The sequence below is a fragment of the Rhineura floridana genome, chromosome 5 (assembly GCF_030035675.1).
Source record: "Rhineura floridana isolate rRhiFlo1 chromosome 5, rRhiFlo1.hap2, whole genome shotgun sequence".
NCBI classification, from domain to species: Eukaryota; Metazoa; Chordata; class Lepidosauria; order Squamata; family Rhineuridae; genus Rhineura; species Rhineura floridana.
In genome coordinates this window covers 51,203,517-51,224,064 of record NC_084484.1, presented here as the reverse complement: position 1 = coordinate 51,224,064, position 20,548 = coordinate 51,203,517, and the positions used below count along the sequence as shown (strand labels likewise).

At 39.0% G+C, this 20,548-nt stretch overlaps 2 protein-coding genes across 5 annotated transcripts in view; one reads left to right on the top strand and one right to left on the bottom strand.

Annotated features, from left to right (window-relative positions):
- TUBGCP3 (tubulin gamma complex component 3) overlaps positions 1–10,435 on the top strand; it is a 99,182-nt gene extending 88,747 nt beyond the window's left edge. Inside the window, exons 18-22 of the mRNA XM_061626651.1 lie at positions 7,267–7,355; positions 7,503–7,634; positions 7,976–8,116; positions 8,632–8,748; positions 9,379–10,435. Coding sequence (XP_061482635.1) covers positions 7,267–7,355; positions 7,503–7,634; positions 7,976–8,116; positions 8,632–8,748; positions 9,379–9,537 — 638 coding nt within the window. The 3' untranslated portion in view covers positions 9,538–10,435. The remainder of the gene's footprint in view (positions 1–7,266; positions 7,356–7,502; positions 7,635–7,975; positions 8,117–8,631; positions 8,749–9,378) is intronic.
- The window catches only part of LOC133384859 (uncharacterized), a 29,130-nt gene continuing 18,628 nt past the window's right edge, over positions 10,047–20,548 (bottom strand). For 2 of the 4 annotated variants that reach the window (XM_061626653.1, XM_061626655.1), the window contains 5 exons: positions 19,884–19,964; positions 18,080–18,205; positions 17,074–17,145; positions 13,105–13,249; positions 10,047–12,095 (listed from right to left, as the gene is read on the bottom strand). In XM_061626653.1, the coding sequence (XP_061482637.1) occupies positions 11,342–12,095; positions 13,105–13,249; positions 17,074–17,145; positions 18,080–18,205; positions 19,884–19,964 (1,178 nt within the window). In that variant the 3' untranslated portion in view covers positions 10,047–11,341. The remainder of the gene's footprint in view (positions 12,096–13,104; positions 13,250–17,073; positions 17,146–18,079; positions 18,206–19,883; positions 19,965–20,548) is intronic. The other 2 variants (XM_061626654.1, XM_061626656.1) reach the window with 1 other exon arrangement.

The following is a 20,548-nucleotide window of genomic DNA, read 5'->3' as shown; positions in this document are numbered from 1 at the left end:
AGATGGGATGAAAGGTATCAAAAAGCTTTTGACCAGCTGAAGCAAGCACTGTGCCAGAGTCCAGTGTTGATAGCTCCGGACTTTGAGCAGCCATTCATCGTGGCGACAGATGCATCTGATCTAGCTCTTGGAGTTGTGTTGATGCAAGAGAGGGATGGCATCAAGCATCCTATTGCATATCTGAGTCAAAAGCTGTCAGCGAGAGAACAGAACTACTCATCTGTACAGAAAGAGTGTTTGGTGGTCGTGTGGGGCCTGGACAAGCTGCGTCCCTATGTGTGGGGAAGAAGATGCATGGTCATCATGGATCATTGAGCGCTGCTGTGGCTGAACATAATGAGAAACAACAACACCATGCTGCAAAGGTGGTCCTGGGCACTGCAGGAATATCAATTGGACTTCGTTTTCATCAAAGGAAAGGACAATGTGCTGGCGGACGGACTTTCAAGGCAGGTTGTTGATTCTGCAGTCACGTGACCAAGATGTGGGACTAAAAAGACACTCTACCCCTGAGTGACATGCACTTGTATATAACATGTCGTATTATTCCTGGGTACAGGAATAATACTTTGCTTTTATTTAAGGGGGGGAAATGTGATGCCCCTGTATTTTGATAACTGTAAATATGGTAAGTGCAGGTTTATTAAAGTATACATGGTAAGTGGATTGAGTGAGAGGGGGGAGTACATGGGCTAGAATGCTGGAGAATGCTGTATGGTGATTGGCTGAGTGTTTGAGTGGCTGAAGGTATAAATGAGAGGATGACGGTTGGTGGTTGGTTGTGGAGGTTGGGTTTTGGCGTTGGTTGTGGGTTGGATTATATTTGGCTGGTACTGAGGCAGCTTATATATGACTGGAAACGTAAAGAGTGACACTATATGAAACCATACGCTTGTTAAATATACCTAAAGTAATCTTGTTATTTCCTGGTGTTTATAAATAAATATTATTCTTGGTTTACCAAAAGCCTGATCCTTGGCTGCGGCTTGAACAGACCAGAAGGGTGGGCAGGGCATATACTACGGTTGGGAAACAGTATCAATGGTGGCAGCGGTGAAGAGATAGTGTAACATCATCAGGTATCCAGAGCAACCTAGGGCTGTATGCTTTATAGGCACAACGATACGGGGGGGTTGTGGCCTGCAAGTGCACCCAGACACAAAGTAACAATAAGCCAGAAGGGGACTAAGGCAAAGTCCTAAGGCAATATTGTGAAACAGGGAGTGGCTGGTGGTGCTGTCTAGCAGTGGGATCTTGCGAGATCTGTGCTAGAGCCGGTGAGAGAACAAATAAAACCCCGGATCCTGACTGGAGGGACCTGACAGGTGGTCTGAGGAGGGATCCTCACAGGTGTCTCCTAACGACTCTTAGCATCCTTTATAAATTATACTTCCCAGGATTTGGGGGGGAAATCATAACTGTTTAAAGTGGAATAAAGGTCTGGTGTGGATGTGGCGAGGCACAGCTTTGATTTAAGTTTGGGTGGGAGACTACACGTGCCTGCTATAGAATAAAAAGGTAGGGGAAACCCTGAAAAACAATCATGCTGTAGATTGGACTGTGAAAAGACCAACACAAATTGTGTTTGCATTTTGACAAATTTGTAGGTCAGTACAATATCTGAGAGAGGAGGTCAGGTCTTCTGCTCCCCTGGTGCATCACTATAGCTACCAAATTTTCCTACTTTTTAAAATTTGATAGAACCATCTCTTGGCTATAGAAACAATCTTAAAACTACAATGGAATTTTTTTGCCTGTTAGTGAATTTCTCTGCTTTTTAATCCAGGAGGCAAGAAATGGGATCCTGTGCAAGTTTGCTGAGAATGGATTGATCATTTGCATGATTATTTACTTCAGTGGGATTTACTCTCCTGCAACCATGCTTAGGATAGGTGAAACTGACCACGGGGGGAGGGAGGGGGAGTGGAGAAAGAGAAAGGGCAGATAGCAGGAGGTTGGAAGATAGCAGGTTTGATCATTTGCATGCTTATTGAGTTCAGTGGGATTTAGTCCCATGCAATCATGCTTTGGATAGATGAAACTGAAAATGGGGGGGGAGGAAGAAAGGGGAACGGTAGAGGGAGGGTGGATTGGAAGATGAGAGGGGGGAAGGGGGAAGGCAGGTGTAGGAGGGAGGAGGAAAGGAGAGTAATTTGATCATTTGCATGCTTATTGAGTTCAATGGGATTTATTCCTCTGCAATCATGCTTAAGATAGGTGAAACTGACCTGGAGAAGGGAGGGAGGGAGAGGGGAGCAAATTGGGTGGTTGGGACAAACAGAAAGCCCCTTTCCTTTCCAAAAGGAAAATATTTGTTAACAATATCATTTTTGGGGTTCCCCCCACCTTTTTATCCTGCAGTGGATGCATGTAGTCTCCCACCCAAATTTAAACCAAAGTTGTCCCTGGCCACATCCACACCAGACTTTTATTCCACTTTAAACAGTCATGGAAGAATCCTGGGAAGTTAGTTTGTGAAGGGTGCTGCGAGTTGTTAGGAGATGCCCTCTGTTCCTCACAGAGGTACAATCACCAGAAAAGGGGCTGACTGTTAAACTACTCTGGACACTGGAGCTCTCCCAGGAGAATAGGAGTCTCCTAACTCCTCTCAGCACCCTTCACAAACTATGCTTCCTAGGATTCTTTGGGGGAAGCCACTGTAGTGAAATGTGTCTTTAGGCGAGATTTACAGCAAAGAAAGAGTTAACTTTGTCTAGAGGATATTACACACCCTAGGGGGAGCTAGACTGATTTAGTTACTTGAGTTGGTTAGTCAGTGTAGTGTCTTCTGGGTGAGGCCTAGCACAGAACAAGCTCAGATGTTTTATTGTTTAAGAATTATTAAATAAAGAAGCTCTATTTTAATCTCAGTGTTGTCCTGATCAATATAACATGGTGTCAGAAGTTAAGAAATCCTCATAGTGTCTCCAGAGTAGTAGAGCTCCTGGGACAACTGGAAAAAAACAAAGGAAAGCAATGGCAAAGTTTTCCACACCAGAGGCCTTTGATTTCACCAGGCCTGCAGCATGGCCGGATTGGAAGCAGAGGTTTTCCAGATACTGCAATGCTAGAAAACTGAATGAAGAGAAGGAAGAAATTCAGGTATGCTCCTTGATTTAAGCCAATGGGCCAGCAAACAGAGCAGATATTTAAATCATTTGAGTTGGCTGCTGCAGAGGACCAGGATAACTCTCTCCTAGTCCTGGGGAAATTTGATGAATATTTTGTGCCAAAGAAAAATCTCATTCATTGAGAGGGCATGCTTTCACCAGAGACATCAGAAATCAGGGGAATCTGCAGAGGCCTATATAAGATGGCTGCATGAGAAAGCTGATGAGTATGCTTTTGGGGACACCAGGCATAAAATGCTCAGAGACCGATTGGTAGTGGGAATTTTGCATAAAGGCGTGTCCCAGAAGCTGCAGATGGAATCCAATCTCACTTTGGTGAGGGCTGTGGAGATAAAAACCTCAAGAGTTTATAAAAGACCAGGTCCAAGACCAGGGTGCTTTAAGAGGGCTGCAAGAAATAGCCAAGAAACCTCTGCAGAAATGGAAACCCCAAACTCCAAAATACCAGAAACAAATATACAGCCAAACATCTAATGCTCAAATAAAAGCCCCTAGATGCACAAGATGTGGGAAAAGGCATACAGAAAGAGCAGCCTGTCCTTCAAAGGCTGCAGAATGCCACAAATGTAAGAAGATATGTCATTTTGCCGCTGTGTGCCACACTAGAATGGTGAGTGAAACTGGAGCAGCATAAAAGTCAAGAACAATTTTTTCTGAGTTCAGTCACACGGGTGGAAAATTCCACAAATCCTTGGGAAGTATCACTACAAATCAGTGGGCTCTCAATGAACTTTAAAATAGACACTGGTGCAGATGTCAGCATAATTTCTGAGTCTGTTTAGAAGTCTTTTTCTAACCTGCCTAGTCTCCAACAAACAACAGCAGTTTTAACTGGTCCTGGAGGACAGAATCTGTTGGGCGGTATATAAGCTTAATAAAATAAAATAAAAAAATCTATATTGCATGGGATATTCCATAGCAAGAACCTTTTATAGAGACAATGACCATGACTTTAAGGTCTATGTGATCTGTGCAAAGACTAATAACCTCTTAAGCTGAGATGTTGCAACTATGATGGGGTTGGTGCAATGTTTAGATGAGCTTTCTACAGAAATTACTGACACAGTTGGAACTTTGAAGATGCCACAGTACAGATAAGGCTCAAAGAAGGGGCTGTACCGTATGCTGCTATTATTATTATTATTATTATTATTATTATTATTATTATTATTATTTACATTTGTATACGGCCCCATAGCCGAAGCTCTCTGGGCAGTTTACAACAATTAGAAACATTAAAAACAAATATACAAATTTTAAAACACATTTTTAAAAAACAATTTAAAAACACATGCTAAAATGCCTGGGAGAAGAGGCACACTGCCAGAACCATATCAGTTCTACTGCTATCCAAAATAAAGGCAGAACTGGATAGAATGGTTTACTGTGGAGTCATAGCCTATCACAGAACCTACTGATTGGTGTGCGCCAATCGTTCCAGTACCAAAAATGTACAAACAGTATGCATATGTGTGGATCTAAAACTAAATGAAGCTGTCAAGTTGGAAAGTACATTCTTCCTACTATGGATAATATCCTGCCACAGTTAGCTGCTGCCCACGTATTTTCATTGCTTGATGCTGCAAGTGGATTCTGGCAGATCCACTTAGCTGCCGACACTGCTAAATTAACTACATTCATCACTCTATTTGGGTGATACTTCTTCAAGAGATTGCCATTTGGAATTTCAAGTGCACCTGAGCTGTTTCAGAGAGAAATGTCGGAGCTGTTACAACACTTGGAAGGCATTTCAGTGTTCATGGACGATGTGTTGGTTTATGGTGCCACAATGACAGAACATGATGAAAGATTGGCCAAAGTCTTAACAACAGTAAAGGCAGCAGGGTTAAGACTCAACAACAGCAAATGCATCTTGCGCCAGAAAGACCTTACATATCTTGGACACTGCATAAATGAGCATGGTGTGAGTCCAGATCCTAAGAAAGTAGAAGCCATTTCCGCAATCAAGTCATCACAGGACTGAAAAGATTTTTGGGCATGGTACATTATTTAGGATGCAAAACTACACCCATTAAATACACTTTTGAAAGCAGACAGCACATGGTGCTGGGGTCCAAGCCAAGAAAAGGCTTCTCAAAAGTGAAAAAAACTCTTAACTGAGGCTCCAGTACTCGCTTAATACGAAGTTAACTGGCAGACTGCAGTGAGTGCTGATGCTAGCAGTTATGGCCTGGGAGGAGTACTACTCCAAAATCATGATGGAGAGTTGAAACCAGTGGCCTTAGTACTTAGTCACAATAGACTATTTCCCCCGATACATAGAGATTGCATACATGCCTGATTCAACAAGATCTACTGTTATCAGTTGTCTGAAGAATATTTCTGCCAGATGGGGATGCCCAAATGAACTAGTAACAGATAATGAACCACAATTTACAGGGAAAGAGTTTACTTTGTTCGCAAAGAAATATGACTTTTGTCACGTTACAGCCAGTCCCAATTACCCACAAGCCAATGGGGAAGCAGAGAGAGCAGTACAAACAGCAAAGCAAATCTTTTGTCAGGAAGATGCCTTCCTAGCACTGCTAAGTTACAGAGCAAAACCCATCAATGTAACGAAGTGCAGTCCTGCACAACTGACAGTGGGAAGACAAGTAAGAACACCAATTCCAACCTTAAAAGCAAATTTGTATCCTAAGTGGCCTGATTTGGGAAAAGGCTGTGTCACAGACAACATGGCTAAAAGTAACTACAAATATTACTATGACAGACGTTATGGAGTGAAGACACTTCCAAAATTACAACCTGGTTCACAAGTAAGACTAACACTGGACGACGAGAAAGGATGGCCTGAACCAGCAACAGTCCAGAGCCAAAGTCATACTCCAAGATCTTAAGTTGTCACTACCAACAATAGAACATTCCAAAGGAGCAGGAGACATCTACAGTTGATTCCCAAACCACAACCAATTTCACAACAAAGTGAGAATTCAGAGGCAGAAATACCAGAAAAGCAGAATTTATTTCCAAAACAATCTCAAAAGACTGAGAAGAACTGACTAATTCTTGTGAGCAAACATCTCCTGCCAAAGACAGCCTATCTCTTGAGAGTCTGAAGAGAGTGACAATCAGAAGAAGAGTAATTCAAAAACCAGAACGTTATAGAGACTAAATGTTATTCTACACAATGTTTGCTGATAGGAAAAAAACACACAAAATAAGTTAGAACTCAAATAAATGGAAATGTAGTGAAATACGTCTTTAGGTTAGATGCACAGCAACGAAAGAGTTAACTTTGTCTAGAGGGTAATACACACCCTAGGGGGAGCTAGACTGATTTAGTTATTGGAGTGAGTTAGTCAGTGTTGTGTGTGCTGGATGAGGCGTAGCACAGAACAAGCTCAGATGTTTTACTGTTTAAGAATTATTAAATAAAGAAGCTCTGTTTTAACCTCAGTCTCATCCTGATCAATATAACAGCCATGACTGGTTCAAGTGGAATCAATGTCTGCTGTGGGTATGGCCCTCTGAAAATCAAGCAAAAGAGCTCTTCATCTGGCATTTAGAACACTGACAGTTGGTTCTTACTGAGTATAGACTCCACTGTTAATTATCTTAAATTAATTAAAAATCAGCCATGCTGATTTTAACTTAATTTCAACAAATTAGGAGAAAAAAGTCCAACAGGGGTCTGCAGTTTTTTCTTTTTTTACATTTTGAACTCTTGATTCTCTCTGAGTGTTGTGCGTATCACCATGAAAACTTAAGAGGGTTGTTAAGCAAGTGTTTCTGAGTTCAAGACTAAACGTTTTGTAAGATTTTGTTATGAAATGAGCTTATGGCTTAGGGGGAATTTTCAATTTAACATGGCAGAATGTGAAAAATCTATTCCAGCTAAAGTATACAGCCACTTTTGTGGCTGTACAATCTCATTTTCTCTTGTTTGATCTTGCATTATATTTTATATTATATGAGGGCATATTTTTTGTAGTCGGAGATTAACATGGCTACTCCTCTAGAAAATGCTGAATTTAAGCATTTGTGGGTTTAAAAGATGATAGTTCACATATAGGCTTTCTTTGGTTGTATTCCAGTTGTATTTTTTTTAAAAAAATATATAGATGAACATTTCCATTCTATTTTTTAATATACGATTTCTTTGAATTTCTTACAGAGCTTTCTGGGGTGCTGCATCAGTGTCACGTTCTGGCATCAGAAATGGTCCATTTCATTCATCAAATGCAGTATTACATTACATTTGAGGTACATTTTAACCATCCATTTTGTTGTTTTTTTGAAGTTATGTTCTTCTTGACAAGAGTTTATGTCACAGAAGTGTAGGACAGAGAAGTTGCTGTTTAACCCGTCTGTAAAACAGTGAATCTCATTGCTGTATATTTTGTTTCATAGGTGCTTGAATGTTCATGGGATGAACTATGGAACAAGGTTCAGCAAGCTCAAGACCTGGATCACATCATTGCGGCTCATGAAGTATTCTTAGATACAATTATATCTCGCTGTTTGCTGGATACTGACTCAAGAGTAAGCCCTTTCTTCTTCACATAATTATTTCTGTAATTGTTCTTTAGAATATTCCTAGCAATGTGCAGTTGAATCGTATGCATGTTTACTGGGAAATAAATCCCACTGTGTTCAATGGGTCTTAATTTCAAGTAAGAATGTTTAGGATTATAGCCCTAGTAATTTTAATCTTTTTGGTGATGTTCCCAAAGAATCTCTGTACTGGATCAACTTCTCCACTTTGCTGTAGGAGAAGATACTGTGTTTCAGTAGTTCCTTACAGACAGGCAAATTTTAAGTTTGTCTTGAAACATTTCATTTTTAGGATTTTGTTTTCCTTTTCATCTTGCAACTTTTTGTAGATGCTCCTCAACCAGCTTCGAGCTGTCTTTGATCAGATTCTTGAGTTTCAAAATGCCCAAGCTGCAATGTACCAAGCTGCCTTGGAGGAGTTACAGTTGCGGTTGCAGTTTGAAGAAAGAAAAAAAGAGCGAGAACTTGAGGTACAAGGAGTTTCAGTGGCATTGTAAGCAAGACAATGATCTGAACACTAGGATGCTTATGTTGAATAATACAAAAAAGAATCCTTCTCCTATCCCCTCCTTTTCTTCAAAAGACTGAGTAAATAAGTATTTGTATTAAACAGTAATATGCAAAGCAATTGTGTGCTTGTTTACTCAGAGGTAAATTGCACTATGCTGAATGGGCTGTACTCCTAAGAAAGTGTATGTATATTACACAATACATTTAACCCAGATTAAGGATGCTTGGAAGCAATGGACAATGAGCCAGAAGCTCAAATCTTATTTTTTCCATAAAAGCACAGTTGGAATTCTTATTCATGTTTGCAATATATACTGACTTAACTTCTTGGCTCCTACGTTAGAGAGATCATCAACCAAATTTAAGGCACTCCTTCTTACTGGTTAATTTAATAAAATTGGTGTGTGGCTTCAGATATATTGATGTTTATCAGTTAATTTTTTGTCCCATTTTTTAAAAAATGTGTGTTCTTAAGGGTGAGTGGGGAGTAAAAGCTTCAGAAGAGGACGAGGAGACTAAAAGGATTAAAGAATTTCAAGACTCAATACCAAAAATGTGTTCACAGCTGCGACTACTTACTCATTTCTATCAGGTATTTTTAAAGATGATTTTTTAATATATATTAATGGAGTGGTAGCAGGTACCTGCTTTCTCTTTTAAAGTGCACACTGTTTTAATGTGGCATGCAACCCAATTCATGATTTGAAAGAAAGCAATAACAATAGAAGTACTTTTATGTTATGATTTCATTATGTTACTTTAGGGAATGTGACATTTGTCCTGAATAGAGGAATAAGTAAGCCTATAGAAGTTGTGCCAGACATAAAAGTGCTTACGTAAATGATTGCACTCAGAGTCTGTAGTGTTTGTGCTGACCATTGCCATTACAGAGATCATTTTGTATCTATTCTATGAGGCATTCTTGCTGGAATAGATTTCATGGCCACCATGGTACCAGTTGTAGTTAACTGTTAACTGCTTGCACTTTGTTAAAAACTGCTACCACCCTCTGATCAAAAGTCAAGACAAGAAATTCACTGATTCTCCACCAGCTTTTATAAGGATGGGACATTTTAGGAGCTGGTCACCCCTTGCAGTGCATCAGTTTCCGCTTGTTACTTATACTGAAATTTTCAAGGGTTCCAAAGTTCACACCTTCATTCCATTACATGTTCATTTATATGACTTCTTATAAATGTCTAATTTATCCCTTTTTTTTCAGGGCATTGTGCAGCAGTTCTTGGTGTTACTGACCACTAGTTCTGATGAAAGCCTTCAATTTCTTAGCTTTAGATTGGATTTCAATGAACATTATAAAGCCAGGGAACCCAGGCTCAGGGTGTCTTTGGGCACTAGAGGGCGACGTAATTCACATATATAAATCTCTGCAATGAATGTAACCAGGATCACCTATGTGTAACCCGTTGTTGGATGTGGCAGTCAAGCACCGCATACTAAAACCAAATGGCATGCAATGGGTGTTTGTCATTATTGCAAGCAACCTGTTTTCAGTCATGTGATTGTGCAACACTAGTGCAGAAAGCAACCAGGCTTATTTTTTTTTATATAAAAAATGATTGAGATTACTAAATGGTTTGAAACTGTTACAGTTTTGTTAATCTATTAACAAATGAACTATGTTTTGTGGGGGGCTTTTAAAGTGCATTCCACTATAATTTATGTTTGTTTTCAGGACATTTTATCCACTTGCAGAAAATACTATTTCCTTTAGACAGGATTATAATTTTCCATTTCAGTTTGGAAACCACTTTTGTTTTAAAACCTGCTGGTTTAAAGATCTGGTCAGATATCTGTATCTTTCCCCCCCCCAGTGTTGTGATGTATTAACTGTGTGGAAAAGTTAGTCACTTAAAATTACACACATTAATGTTTTCAGGTTTTTCAAAACAATGATTTATTTTTCCAGAAATTTTTAACTGCTATACAGAAACAAATATTGGAGACATAACAGGAGTCACATACAACAAATCGTAAAAATAAAGTTAGAAACCTCAGTGCTCTCCAGTAATGAAACATGTAAATATTTAATAGATGTGAATGACGTATTTTGTGTTCAAATCTGATGTATTAGAAATTAATTTGGATAATGAAGACTACTTATTTCTCTTTCCTTCCTATTTTTCCATTGTAAATATTTATACATTGTTGTCCAGATGTTAGGGGAAAACATTTTTGTAAAAAAAAAAAGTCACTATATATCGTCATTCAATTATCCATTTGTTATATTCACAGGTAAATAAACACAATTATCTTTGAAACTTTGATTCTATTTCTTCTGACAAAGTGCCTGTTCCGGATAAGGTAGAATTATATAATAAAATTAATTCTGAATTATAGGGCCGCCTTTCCTTTAGCATGTCTTGATACCATTGCAGAATATATAATCAAATGTACATTATCAAATGGCTGACACCAGCATACCAAAAGGATTTCCATTTCCCCTGCATCCTGCCAGACGTTAAGGTGGGGAAGGACTCTCCTGACTACATCATCCTTGTGCTATGTCGCAAACATGGGAATTGTTGGCTGCAATGTCACACACCTTGAGTTAATTCTAAAAGCTCTGTAAGGGTTTCCTATCAGGGTTCTGGACGCAGTTACTTCAGTTGTATGGGCTGAAGAGCAAAGAGTGTCTCATACTATTTCTGATTCTCTGCTAAAATAATGTCCCATACTACTTGGATTCGGGGGTTGCTGTTTGTTTTGTTTTTCATAAAGGATTTTTTTTAATTGTATGTAGAATATATTCATCCTTTCCTTCAACATTAATAGTGCCAATTAATTGTAAGCCCCAAGCACTTAATGCACTTTCTGTTTTTCTTTGGCATTCATGTTGCAAAGAACCACCAATTCTTGCAGAGTGTAGTGCTCTAGTTTTTTACTCTTATTTTTTCAAAATGGGAATTACTACCCGATAAAGAATGTGAGCACATATTACACTTCAAGCAGAAAATAATTTAATTGGACAAATCCAAGAAGCCAGATTAGCAACTCCTGCAACCCAGTATCAAACCTACTTTTTATTATTCAATAGCATGATTGCAACATGTGTCCTCTAGGATACTATAGTTTCATCATGATTAACCATGATAAAAAGACTGGACTGAATGCTTCCGGACACTGATCAAACAGAAGAATAACTCCTAACTCCTCTTGGTGGTACTCTAATCCGAATACGAGTCTGTACTAGAAGAACCTTTGATATGCTGAAAACATGCACACTCTGAGCCATCATGCTGAGACAGTCCTGACTCCTTAATATTTTCATTAGTGTCTAAACCAATGGAAAAATTGGATGAAGGATCACCAACCCAACTTGAACTGCTGTAACTCTGTTGTTTAGATGAACCATTTTTGTGCCATCTTTTGGGTTCTGTGGATTTGGGTCTATGCTCTGACAGTCTTTGATAGATTGATTTTGTTCTGTAATGAGCAATATCTTTGGTCTGACATCTTTTATAGTCATGATCTTTGGGTTTACTATAATTTTCTGGACTGTTACAAGAGTTACAATTGGTTTTGAAAGTTCTAGATTGTATTTTGAGGTTCTTGCATGTGCCGCTGTTGTATGAAGGGAAACAATTATCAGGAGAGTGCCCTAAAGGTTCAGCTGGAAGAAGTAAGTCAGTCTCTCCTGATGGGGAGTTTGGCGACCACCGAGTTTTTATAGGCTGGATGTCTAAAGGCTTTGGCACTTTGTCACAATCTGTTGATGGAAAAATTGGTGGCGGTGAACTCACATTGTTGTTGTTTTGATTTCCAATGTCAGCAGTGTTGTCTTCTAATTGTTGGCTTCCTGTTTCCTCATTGTTAATAGTGTCTTCTGATTGTTGGCTTCCTTTTTTCTCAGCTGGCATAACTTCATTTTTGTCAGGTTCATCTTTTTTGCAAACATCAGCATTTGTTTTATCGGGTTCTCTAAAATAATAATGAAATTGTTTAGATAGATACATTTCTTTTTATGAAAAAAGATTACAATATCAAACAATGGTTGGTGAAAGAGTCAGTCTAAAGCAGATACAGGAGCCAAGCCACTTTCTTTTCTCATGCCACAGTTTCTCACTTGGCCATTGTTTCTTCTTCTGAAGGACGGAGGCAGGCTTCAGGAAACACAACGGCAGGTTATTCTGAGAGCTGCCAGTTCCACTGCTTGCTCCCACCTTAGTGTTGGCAAAGAAAAGTTTGCTTGCACCTAAAAGACTCCTGCCACCTAGTAGAGGGATATGCCCAACTTGCAGTTTCAAAAGCAGCATTAAATGCATGGGCTTGGTATATAATATTACATCAGATTTATATAGATAAATCCTAAACTGCTAAGACAAAATGTCTTTGAAGTTTAGGCTGAGATAGTTGTCCAAGTCCATGGAGTAAACTTCATAGCTGAATAAAGATTTGCAGATCTAAACTCACAATAAAACATTTGTGCTGGAGAGAAGGGGGCAGGAAATAGAGAATTATGCTGTTATCACTATTATGTAATAATGAAAAGCAAAGGAAATCATTGTCATATCCAGAGAGTATTTCTGCATTTCGTCTGGAAAAGGACAGTGGAAAATGGACCAGAATCTGCAAAATATTGATTTGCCAAAGCTGGACATGAAGTAGAACATAGAGGATGGGATGCTCAGAAGATACAACAATGTGTGTTTAGAACTGAAATGCAAAGTTGAGTTTGTCTTTTGCCATTATGAATTAATGCTTGATCCTATATTATAATGTTGTTATTCAACTTAAATATAATGATTGTTAGATGGCTATGCCAGCAAAAACTGCATTTGACTGGCTGTATCTACTGCATCAATTACACTCATCATGCTATAGCAGCATTATAAGCAGGCGCAAATGTCAAGGACTGGGTGCAAGTTGTTAGGTAGCAATTTCAATGATACAATAATGGGAGGGAGAAGAGAATGAAACAGTGACTTACTGCTTCTTCACAAATAATGAAGTGTATATGTGCACAAGAACTATTACAGCCAAGATCAATCCAGTGACAGCTACACAGGCAATGATGATGTGCTTTAGCAGCTCTTTTAGGTCTGCAGCTTTTGCTCTTTTCTTGCCCTGAATATCTAAAGAGACGTAACACAGAATTCTATCATACTATTCACAATTTAAGAATGTTTCATACTAAACAATACTGCAGTTCTTGGCAACATTGTTGTCATATTGTGTTGCTGTAGCTAGGTTTTTATATGTCAGAGTGCCCCAGCCCCAACCCCATCCCATGAAAACTGGTCTGGTAAAGCAGTACATTATAGGTTATCCAATTTTTCACTCTTAAGTTATGGTAAATGCACATAAGCTTAAGTTAATACGTAGCCAAATCCTACTTGTTTTTTTCTCTTCCATTAACCAATCATTGCAATACTCATACAAACATAGATCCTGTTCAAGTCAATAAAAGCCTTGCCAGAAAGGACTGGGTCTTAAACACTAACTTACAGCTGGGTGAAGTCCCCTTATCTCCCATCGGATTACCTCAAAAATAAGGCTTGCTTTTCATCCCCAAATCAGTAAGTAAATAACTTTGTTCACTGCAGAACCAATTTGGGCAGCTTTTCAAAGCAGCCCCTCAGCAAAGCAACGGAGACATTTTCTGTGGCTTCGCTTAGTTGGTTGATGTGAAGAGCTGCTCCCTAGAAAGCTGGAGGCAAAAGCCAATTTGCCAATAAAAAACCCTTGGGTAGATTTTTCCTCCCAAGTTGTCACATATTGACCTGGAAATTTCAAGGATTCAAGACAATCCTTCCTTTACTGCTGTTTCCACTAATGATACCTCTTATAAAAGAAACTATATCAAAATCTTGTGTTCTAAATACATTATTGAAAAATCCTCCACCCCTCTCTCCTGATCAATATTCACTGGATAGATCATCTTGAAATGTTTCTGATATGAACACAGCTGGAATTTATTTTAAAATAACCCAGGATTTGGAGGCAACTCTAGACTTCAGATACACACAAAGCCAAACTTTTTGAATCCAAAATTTGTGTCTAATTATATTTTTTTATTTTTAAAAAATATTTATAAACCACATTTTCATGGGAAATAAAGCAATGCAGTGAACAACATAAAAACATAATAAAACAATAGTAACATCATTTAACATGTCATTACTGGTTGGTTAAAAAAAATCAAATTCCAAAGACCTGTCTCAACAATACAGCAGGCTGACTCCTGATGGACATCTTTTAGCAAGGAGTTCTACAAGGCATGGCCTGCAACACTAAAGGCTTTGTCCCTGATAACGGCTGACCAAATCTCAGGAGCATGGGGGGCCTACCAAAAGTGCCCTATCAGAAGATTGAGGTGGAGCATAAAGAATCAGGAGTCCTTAAAATACTTAGGGCACAAGTTGTTGAGTTTTGTGAATTAACATAAGAACCTTGAACGTACCCTGGTAGCAAATCGGCAACCAGTGCAGTTTTCTCAGGAAAGGAGTAATATGTTTCCAATAATCTTCATTCAGCGCTAGTAGCAGCTTCCAGATGAGCTGTAAGGGCAGCCCCACATAAAAGGCATTACAGTAACCTGGTCTTGAGGTTACCAACGCATGAACCACTGTGAGCAGGCTGTCTTGGTACAGGAACGATCACAGCTGGCATACCAGCCAGAGCTAGTAGAAAGCACTCCTAGCCACAAGGTCACTTGAGAATCTAGTGATAAAGATGAATCCAGGAGTGCCCCCAAGCTGCAAACCTCCTTCAGTGGGAATGCAACTCCATCCACAATTGACCTTTCTCCCAGACCTGGGAACCACCCACCCAGAAGGCCTTTGCCTTTTTAGAATTCAAATTTTAGTCTCTTGATTTTGGTGACGCTCCACACTGATTGTGGTTTCAAATTCTCTTTACATTCTTTTTGGCTCTGTTTTGTGCAAGCAGTTTTAAGAGGCAAAGTGGTCCAGTGTTGAACTTAGATCCAGCGGAATTCAAATCCCTTTGGCACAGTCTCTTTGGTAATGGGCTGGTAGTTCCTTTTTTGTAATTTTAAAAACTTATCTAGAGTAAGGAAGTTGCACAGGCTGTAGATGCAAATACAGCCTGTATGACTCCTATGCAATATCTTTTTTGTTTTCAGGCAATACAAACAAGCACTGCTGCTGACTACTGCAGAAAGGACTCTGCAGGTGGCTGGCACTGCTTACTTGAAATATCCAAAGCTGTTCTATCTTCAGTCTGTAAAGAGTGAGCAAGAACTATTTGATAGCACTGTTGTAAGGCTGATGCCATACCAGCTGCAATGACATTCTAGTAGCGAAGCAAGCTGTCCAGTATGGCACACCTGTTTCTCACAACCCATCCTAACCACCTCCCTGAACCTGTTTTCTTATACTTTTCATGATGGTCCAAATTTCTATCAGAATTAAGGGGATAAGGCTAGTAGAGCCCTTCAAATTGCATGCTAGGGCTGTGCTCCATCACTTCTCTGTCACTTCCACAAAAGCATTTGTGCTGTGCTCCTGTGCTACCAGATTTTTTTCTCAGCAATGCCACTAGGTGATGCAAGATTGCTGGTTTACGATCTCTTATCTATGTGTCCTGTGCCAGTCTCTTTCCCAATCACTAACCAGATTTTCCTCCTCTTTTGATCAATCCTCCTTTACCTCCTCCTGTTTTTAAGATGGAAGCAGAATGGAGAGGGAGGAAGAAAATGTATTTTTCCAAAATCAAATTTCACTGTGTTTAGTTTTATCCCATATGTCTAGAGTATAAAAGTGACATTTTCTCTTCCAGAAACCTACTGGGATCCTGCTTAGTATTTAGAATTCAGGCAGTTAGGAGATATGTCGCTGTTCCCTAAGGGCTGTGTGTGCTGATTCCACCATACTTCCAGACCTGACTGCCGCAGAGCCAAGGGACTCGGGCGTGATCTTGGATTTGGATACTCTGCCAGTACTTACTTGGCTTCAAACCCAAGCTGCAGAAGCCCAGAGAAATCAGCACACACAAAAGCTGGGCATATATTCCACTAAAGCTGGCAAGCAGGAGCAGTGCCCCTAAGCCTGGCAGCCCTTAAGCCTTTGAATAGTGTAGCCACATTGCTCTGGCATCCAAAATCCAGCATTTACACTGGGGTTTGTAGCTTTTACCTCATGATAAAAAAACATTATTGCCGTTAAAAAATCTCCCATTTTCACTAGGGGCTGATTACAAAGATGAAATGCTTCTGCTGTGACTAAGTCATCTTAATCTACATACTTGGGGCTTAACAGGCGTGTGGACAAGGTTGCTTGTTATTTTTTCATTAATCTTTACATTATTCTACATAACTCTTTCTTTGTTGCATTAAGTTTGCCAATAAGTGATTTTATGGACATAGTTTCAATGCTCCATTACAAATCTCCACAGTTGCTTTTGCCTTGTGTGATGAATTTGAAACTACAACTTTGCAGCTGGTTTACCAAATTAAATGAAGTAAACAAATGAAGCAGTACCTTTTTTTTTTGTCTTCTTCAGTGCCAATTTATGTGACGTCCCTTATTAGAGGTTTAAACTATGGTTTAAGGAACCCAACAAAAAAAATCTGCCCTGTTAATTTTCTAATTGAGGTCTACACAAACAAGTTGCCACAAGAAGAGAAAACTGTTTGCTCTCTTTCAGCTGAATACACACAAAATGCCTTTTAGCAGAATAAACCCAACTGAAAGGCATAAATCAAGTGTTTAAAAATAGAATGGGAATAGCAGTAGTTTGCTAAGTCAATAAACACTGGACAACAGAACTGAAATTATACCCCTGATGTATTAGGTAATGCTTGCTTTCACTAAACTACAGCACATTATACGAAGATGAGCAGGGAACAGCAAACCCCTTTGTCTGGGAAAACCTACCTTACCTAAAATCTTAATGGGGATTTTTATTTTAGTTTAAGTAAGTATTTCATAATTACCTTCATACTTCTCAAAGAATTCAAATCTTTTGGCATCCTTCATGTCTTCATTTGTCACTTCAGTTCTTAAGTCTGTAAAAATCAAAAGGTAAATAGTAAAAGTAGTTCAGCGTTCTTCAGCTCACTGTTGGCTCAGGTAATAAAGTGAAAACATCTAAGAAAATTTCTAAGAATCTTTTAAACTGAATGTGGTATAATCAAGCAGTAATTATTACTGATCTGTTGTTTTATAACTGGCTTAACTGTATTGTTTTGTACATTTTCTTTATTTTTTTATATTGTGACCTGCCTTGAGTCATAACACTTGACAAAAACCTAGAAAAGACCATGGAGCAAGGATAGATGGACTTTTCAGTAGAACTAAGATGGCAGGATAGTAGATGCACTTCACAGACCTCTCCAATCCAGAGAACCATGGAAACAGTATCAGATATGCTTAGAACAGAGGCCAATAAAAGGAAAGATGAGGTTTCTGGAACAATAGGTTGTTTTGTATCACTTGAAAGCTTAAAAGTGTATTAATTATTATAATAGATTCAAGGCACCGATTAATTACCAGCAAGGAGGTTCAAGGGGAGGGGGATATTGTCAGGGTGGCTATTTGTTATGCTTACAGCCAATGTTTGAGAGGAAGAATTGTGCGAGGGTGTGTTGTGGGGAGGGAGAATCTGATGGTGTATTCCTCTCCCACCTTCCCCATTCCACCCCCATTTTACTACTGACTTCCTTATGACCAATGTCAAACTGGTTGACTTGTCCACTCCAATACTTCATTTATTTAATTTTTACCCAACATTTCAAACTTGGCCTGTGACATTCTAAATGCCCTACCAGGCATTCACTGACTTGGTTTGTCTAGGCAAAACCTTTGGTAGGTAAACATCCCACTTAGTGACTAGGTTGCTCCAAGCTTGCTTAACAGAGAATAGCTGGAGCTGAAGAGTAATGGGGTGGCCATTATCACAGATAATATATACAGTGACAGAGAACTGTTTAATAAGTTTACATGGAACAGGGCTTGCTTCAAGTTCATTCATTGGTGGTTCATCTGAGACTTCTACAGGTTGGCTTTCTTTTGGGAAAGACTCCATCAGCATGTTGCGGTTTTCATCATCCCTGTAATCTGCCTCTTCTGTAACAAGAAACAATTCTTATATTTACTCAACAAGCATCCCACAAAAGAAAAATGGATCCTATCATAGCAGTACTGATACAAAAAGGGGTATAATATTAGGGGGCCTTTTTGCACACCTAGTTCTTGGTGAAGTAATTGCACGTTTGCTGTTTTTGCATATCTCAAAATGTGTTTTCTTGTATCTGTCAAAATGCAGTATTTTTAGCACATTCATTGCAAATGTGATTGCTGTGGTATATAGCATGTAGCTGCACAGGTGTTGCAAGCAGCTATTACACAGCCTGTGTCCTAGCTTTGGATGCATTCTGGAAGGAACTCCTCCACCCCACACACTTCTGAGATACTTGTTCATCAAATTTTGTACAAGTTAATATCATGTATAGTTCTGATATCTGCACTAGCCTGAAGCTGACACAGGGATCAAGCCTGATTGTCCTGTTCACCCCATCCTTTTCTATCACAGTGAACAGGAGGGCTGCATATGCAGTAGCTCTGCTGCTCTGTAGAGTCAGAGGGAGTTTAGATTGTGCCCTTAGTTGCTCCAAAAAAGCATGGGTGATTTGAGGGTGGAAAAAGCCTTCTGCGTATCTATATACACATCCTAATCTCCAATGTTTGTGATATTTAACTTGATACACGTAAAAATGTGCATATCCACCTGGATTCATTCAATAAAAATATCCCCACCAAAATATATTCTTAGGGTCAAATTACACATGATATGAATCACTTTGCTTCCAAGTGCAGGGTTTTTCTTGCACACATAACCAACATGTGGCCTCCCATCCAAATTGGGATCCTGACATGGAGAGTATGGTTTTAACCTTTTGCCTCTGCTGCAATTCCAATATGGATTAGGAGTGCCACACCATGGGAGCCAACAGTAGGTTATCCAATACAAAACAGGGCTGTAATGGAGGACAGTGAGTTAATACACACACACACACGTATGTGTCCCAGTTCAGATTGGGACCATTTGGACTATTTATATAAGAAAAAAATGTCTTTCATTTTATAGGAATAACTCAACAGCAATGTTCTGCGCTTAAAATGTTATTAATGTATGAGTGGTTGGTGGATATGTTTGAGGTAGTGAATGATGGTAGTGGTTGCATGGAATAGAGGGTGAATGGTTGTACTGTGCTGTGTTGGTTGTTATCTATATTATATTGCTTATAATACTCTGACTTTTATATTGTGTTTATGTACATATATATTGTTCATGTATTTTGCTTTGTAAATTAATGTGATATGGTTTATTATTATTATTATTTAATTTGTATCCCGCCCTTCCTCCCAGCAGGAGCCCAGGGCGGCAAACAAAGTGCTAAAAACACTTTAAAACATCATAAAAACAGATCTTAAAATTCATTAATACAAAACAGCGTTAAAAACATTTAACAACTTTAAAAAAGGGTTAAAAGCATTATTAAAAAACTTATTAAGCAATTCTAACATAGATGCAGACTGGGATAGGTCTCAACCTAAAAGGCTTGTTGAAAGAGGAAAGTCTTCAAAAGGTGCCGAAAAGATAGCAGAGATGGCGCCTGCCTAATATTCAATACCTTGTGTATTCTATTGTAAACCGCTTTGAGATCTTTTAGATACTGAGAGGTCTATAAATAGAAATATCACCATCATTAATCTGTTCAGATGCACTTAAACCAAGATTTACCTGAGCCTTCAAGTTCTTTTGAGGAATACGCATTGTCCATAAGCATCGGTGTCTCACTGTCACTGGCTGAAGGCCTATAAACTTCAGTTTTTAACAAAATATGAAATTGTGACTTCAATTATAAGAATTACACTGGAAAGCTGTTGTGACACAGGCCATAACAAGCATAAGGAACACTGCAGCATGCCTCTTTTCCATTTATGTAAAATATCCAATTAGTTTAACCATCAGCCATTTGCTAATAAATATAAGATTTGTTGCTTTCAGTTGGTCTATTCTCGAGTTTCTGCTTTTTTCTGTATTACAAAGTGATTTTCCTGCTTGCATTCAAACTTAAAATTAAATCTAAACCTTATTTTAAGTTCTCCACCTTTTCCTTTTATCCAATTGTTTGCAGTGTTATTTTGTAGGCTTATCGTTTAGTTCTACTCCTGGTTTTAATTTTAAACCACCTTCATTTTGGTATTTTAAGCTTTATAACTATAAAGAACCCCAAAGTGGGGTGTTGGCTAGTCAGCCTTCTCAGTAGTTGCCCCCTTACTCTGGAACTGTCTGCCGCTGGAAGCACTGATGGGCTTCCATAGATTAATTAGAACATTTCTCCCAAGCTCTTGGAGGACCTGGTTAAATCTGTTGGATCTTAGCTATGTGGGCCTTGCAGTAGG